Source organism: Bison bison, unplaced genomic scaffold (genome assembly GCF_000754665.1).
Source record: "Bison bison bison isolate TAMUID 2011002044 unplaced genomic scaffold, Bison_UMD1.0 scf7180017848147, whole genome shotgun sequence".
NCBI classification, from domain to species: Eukaryota; Metazoa; Chordata; class Mammalia; order Artiodactyla; family Bovidae; genus Bison; species Bison bison.
Genome location: NW_011478720.1, coordinates 4,566 through 10,280, shown reverse-complemented (window position 1 = coordinate 10,280; position 5,715 = coordinate 4,566). Strand labels below are relative to the sequence as shown.

Sequence of the window (5,715 nt, the reverse complement as noted above, 5' to 3'; positions counted from 1 at the left end):
ATGGGGGAGGCCATGGCTGGGGGCTCAAAAGACCCTAGGCTGGGTAGAGTTCTTCCTAGTCCTTGGCTAGCAGGGGCGGGCACAAGGGACAAGGGATGCAGCGGGCTCATACCCTGGGCATCACTTAACAAGGACACTCTCTCTATAGTGGTTCATGCTTCCTCCACAAGCATCCCGTTTATAGACCTCCTCCCTCACTTCCGTCCTCTGCCTGGCTCTGCTCTCCAAACCCCACATTTCAGCACCCAGCACTTGTCTGCATTGCTGGGCATTCCTCTAAGGCTGGGTGGGCAGGGCTGGGGTCAGTACCCTGTGTGCAGGTCTCACTCTGTCCTGCTGCCACACACAGTTTGCCATGTTCTCTTCCCACAGAGAATGAGGCTGTCCTTCTATCCAAACTGAGCTGCCCAAGCGAGGGGCTTCCTCGGATATGGAGATCTCCTCACTTTCATCTCCCCGCAGTGTTGCAGGCCCCAACCCACTTCCTCTCTTCTTTTTCCTTCTTCTTTCTTTTGTCCTACCCTGCAGAGCAGGAATCTTTCTTGTCCTTTCAGATTTCCAAGGGCCTCTGCTAGTGTTCCGCTGCGCTCTGTGAGAATTGTTCCATTTCTCATTCATTTGTGGAGAGAGAGATGAGCTCCACATCTGCCTAAGCCTCTGGCATCTTGAGCCTTCCATCTCTGTTTTATTTATAAACTAGCTATAATCATCAATTTTCTCTAAATCTTTAAAGATATTCACTGAGAATAGCAGGTAAAATTACTTGTTATTTGGTATCTTTCAGCTATGTCTCCACAAGACACCCAGGATTTGAGGACAAAGAATCCAGCTTTAGAAGATGTATTCCCAAAAGCAAACCTAGGAATGTATCAAACATTTCACCTCAGAAACTTAAATTTAATGAAAGATTGGGAATATACCAGGGTATATGAAAGACAGAGACGATGTTTATATGGACATAAAGAAATAGAGACAGTTACACAGTAATGCTAACATTACTGCAAAAAGAAATGAGCAACGTGAGTCAAATTGGGAAAAACAGCAACTTCAATCTTCAATATCTGCCGAGAAGTGTAAGTGTTTAACAAAAGATTTCCATCCTTTTTTGAAACATACATGTTGTCTAAAAGAAAACGTTGAAAATCTAGAAGGTAATCTAGTCTCTACTGCAAATACTCATTCAGACAATTCTGAACATAGGCTTCGACTAAATATACATTCAAGCATGTCTGAACACGTACAATTTAACAATGAGTGTGAAAACTCACAATCTAAGCAATTTGAGGGATCCATGAGCAGGGTGTCATTATTCTTCCCCCAACAGGTATCTTCTATCCATTCCAAGATATATAATGTTGATGATAATGGAAGAGATGCATTCCAACCATCATTGTTCAATACATACTGTGGTATGGTTAATACAGAACAACTTTGCATGTATAATAAAAGGAGTCAGACCTTAAGTAAGAGTCCCAGCTCCAATAATTACAAGAGTATTTATGGCGGACTGAGAAGATATTCAGGCAATGAAACTAGGTACACAGTTGAAGGAGACTCAAAGCTTAAGAAACATCAGGGACCTGAATCTTCAAACAAGGATTCTAAAAGTAATAAATGTAGAAATACCTTTGATCAAATGTCAGGTTTTTCTCTAGATAAGAGTACTTGTACTGGAGAGAGGACTTGTAGTCAATATGGTAAGGTTTCTAATCACTGTTCAGAACTTACTCAACAGGACGCTGTTCAGAATGCACAGGAAGAAAACAAGTGTAAGATATGTGAGAAAGTGTTCAGTAAGTCATCCAATCTAAGTAGACATAGGAGAATTCATACAGGAAGGAAACCTTTCAAATGTACAGAATGTAGCAGAGCATTTAACTGTCACTCACTTCTTACTCAACATCAGCGAATTCATGCTGGAGAGAAACCTTATATATGTAAAGAATGTAACAAAGCCTTTCGTAGTTCCTCATTTCTTACTGAACATCAGCGAATTCACACTGGAGAGAAACCTTATAAATGTACAGTATGTGGCAAAGCCTTTACTTACAACTCAAGCCTTATTAAACATCAGCGAATTCATGCTGGAGAGAAACCTTATAAATGTACAGAAAGTAGCAAAGCCTTTACTTACAATTCACTTCTTATTCAACATCGGCGAATTCATACTGGAGAGAAACCTTATAAATGTACAGAATGTGGCAAAGCCTTTACTTACAACTCAAGGCTTATTCAACATCAGCAAATTCATGCTGGAGAGAAACCTTATAAATGTACAGAATGTAGCAAAGCCTTTATTTACAACTCACTTCTTATTAAGCATCGGCGAATTCATACTGGAGAGAAACCTTATAAATGTACAGAATGTAGCAAAGCCTTTACTTACAACTCACGCCTTATTGAACATCGGCGAATTCATACTGGAGAGAAACCTTATAAATGTACAGAATGTAGGAAAGCCTTTACTTACAACTCACTTCTTATTAAGCATCGGCGAATTCATACTGGAGAGAAACCTTATAAATGTTCAGAATGTAGCAAAGTCTTTACTTGCAACTCAGACCTTATTGAACATCAGCGAATTCATACTGGAGAGAAAGTTTATATATGTAAAGAATGTAACAAAGCCTTTCGTCGCTCCTTATTTCTTACTCGACATCATCGAATTCACGCTGGAGAGAAACCTTATTAATGTACAGTATGTGGCAAAGCCTTTACTTACAACTCACACCTTATTTAACATCAGCGAATTCATACTGGAGAGAAACCTTATAAATGTACAGAATGTAGCACAGCTTTTATCTGTTACTCAGATCTAACCCATCATCAGCGAATCCATACTGGATAGAAGCCTTATATATGTAAAAAATGTAACAAAGCCTTTCATCATTGCTCAGTTCTTGCTCAACATCATCGAATCCATACTGGGGAGAAACCATACAAATGCAAAGAATGTGGCAAAGCCTTTCTTAGGAGTTCGGCCCTTACTCAACATCATGAAATTCATACTGGGGATAGACGTTATAAATGTACTGAATGTGGCAAAGCCTTTGGTTACAAGTCAGCTCTTACTCTACATCAGCAAATGCATACTGGAGAGAGACCTTATGAATGTACTGAATGTGGCAAAGCCTTTAGTTGGAGTGGTAATCTCACTATACATCTGAGAACACACACTGGAAAGAAACTCTAGTAATGGAACAAGTGATGGAAGAGGTTTGCCCTAAACATGTATCAGAAAACACAAGAGTTTATATAAGAAACCAATGGAAATGATGTAACCAATATGTAGAAAAGTATTTAATCAAAAGTTAAATGGAAATAAATATCAGAGATTGCATAATAGAAGGCATTTCATCAATCTTGTTTTCAGAAGTTTCTCTGAAGTACAATGACTGTAGGTAGTACTTCATAGTTAAAACACATAGAAAATGGACATATTAGCATGAATCGTGAGATGAAGGTTGATGGTTAGAAAGTTACAATTCGTAGCAATGTATGTATGAAAGCAAAAGTAAAGTCGCTCAGTCGTGTCCAACTTTGCAACCCCATAGACTGTAGCCTACCAGGCTCCTGTGTCTATGGGATTTTCCAGGCAATAGTACTCGAGTGGATTGCTATCTGTATGCTTGTTTAGAATGACGTGATTTTAGATTCTTTTACGTGAATGTAATTGAACACTCAATCCATACTAACCTTTCTACTGTGTTTGGAAACGTAGATTTTTTATGGTTTGTTTAAGATTAGCCTTTTTATATTGTGTTGCAACCATTTCTATCTATCCTCCATTAGAAGATGAAGGGTACCATAATGTAAAATGAACAATGACCATCTAAATGGAGGTGTTTGGCATTGATGTGAAATATCTGGAAGTTGCCATGATGTACGTGATCATTTAATCTTCCGTGTATTAAAGTAAGATAGAAGTTGGTTCAAAAGTTTCAATAGTAATATCCTTGATTTGTAAGAAAAACACAATGAGAGTTCACTGCAATATTGATGTATCTTTATCATAGCAACACAAGTCATGAGTATTACTTGACAATGTTGAAATGAAACCAGCTTCTGTGATAACCCACAAACGTATTAGAAAGTTTTCCTGGAAGAGGCGTGAAATTAGTGTATACCATGCTTCCTAAGTGCTTCCTAGGCTTTGTCTGGTAAGCTGTAAAACAGTCTTGCTGAACCCCAGGGTCTACTTTACATGCCCCCGTTCAATGACACCCTCACAGTGCTCACCGGATTTGTTGTTTTGGCTTGAATGGATTAATTCACACTCACCCTAGCGAGCCCAGAGCACCTCACCCAGCATAACTTCTACAGGCTAAACTGTAAGAACTGGTGTTTTCTCTGCCTGATTCTAGCTTTGACCTCTCTCAGAAATTCCTGCCGGAAATCCTCCCCTACAGAGAGGTCTTAGGTGTGGTGAGTGTGAGGCTTTGAGCTCAGGACTCCTGAACGTTGGTTTGGGAGAAGAAACATCAGAAAAAAAATGGGATTTGCTGAGGACTCCATTAACGGCCACACTGTAGACCTGCAGATTGATAACTTCTTGGAGTGTTGACCTGACCACCAGGGATTGTATTCATTGAAATGGTTCAGAAAGAATCTTTAGCCAAATGGTTTCCATCTGGTTTCCCATCAGGATCACATGACCAGTGTCAGGAACTGACCTCACTGATGCCCTCCCAACAGAGTTCTATGTTGGTCCTGTGGGAGCATCACTGTGGTGTCTAGGAAGTGCTCCAGGGGATTCTAAGCAGAGGCCCGGGTTAAGGAAGTGCCTCCTGATCCATCTGTGAGAGCTGAGCCCTGGCTTCGTCCATGGAGAGGCAACAGGGTTGGTCTAGCTGGATTTGGACAGGGGAAGTCAGTCAGCTCATGCCGAGGTCTAGCCCCGGCTGATCCAGGGAGTTCGAAGGGGAGACAGCTTCGGTATTCAGGATACGATAGCTTTAATTAAATATTAATGAGAGATATAAAGAGTAATAGAATGAGAATAGCTCAGCAGGAATATTCAGTGGAGAAAAGAGGGTGAGTAGCTTGGTTTACGTGGGAAACCAATAAAACTTCAAGACAAGAAGTTTGCACCACTTACATAGGCCACAGGCGTCCTTCCGTTCTCCCGAAGGAGAGGAGATACTGAGGCCTCGCTGGTCAGATCTTAGAAGCCCAGGCAAAATTAGTAAACATGGCAGGCTCCGCGCTCCAGATGGAAACTCAGCCAGAGTTTGAGAGAGAGACATGGGGAGACCAGTCTTTCAAGTAACTGATCCCATTCTTTATTTTCCAGGGTCTGTTTTTATACACTGAGATGTTACACAAAAGTCATGTGGGGACAGCAGTCCTGACTTTTATTAAAGTCAGGTGCTTCATACAGATGTATACAGAGGTCTTAGGGGTGTTACATCATCTTCTGGCCAGGGGACCTGCTGTCAATTTATGACCCTCTCCTTGTGACAGCGGTTAGTCAACACTTATTTCTCCAGGGGTGATTTTTCTTAAAACAGATGCCACCCAAGTAAAGTTACATTCTTATAGGGTGAGGGTGTAGTGGGTTTTAGTTAAGGAAAGAATTTGCTTAGCCTAAGGTCTAACATGATTAATATCAAAGGTTAATACTTATTTCTTCTATATATTCATTAATATATGTAAGGGCAGGGGATGTGGAGACTTAGCAGTAAACATTGGCTCAACAAATGAAAAACACTTCAT

At 40.5% G+C, this 5,715-nt stretch overlaps 1 protein-coding gene across 1 annotated transcript; it reads left to right on the top strand.

The window, feature by feature from the left end:
- Positions 1-841: 841 nt before the first annotated feature.
- On the top strand, positions 842-3,921 carry LOC104991924 (zinc finger protein 345-like). The gene is given in 1 exon segment (XM_010844620.1): positions 842-3,921. A coding segment is annotated over 1 exon segment (1,968 nt). The 5' UTR covers positions 842-1,225; the 3' UTR covers positions 3,194-3,921.
- The last annotated feature ends 1,794 nt before the right edge of the window (positions 3,922-5,715 follow it).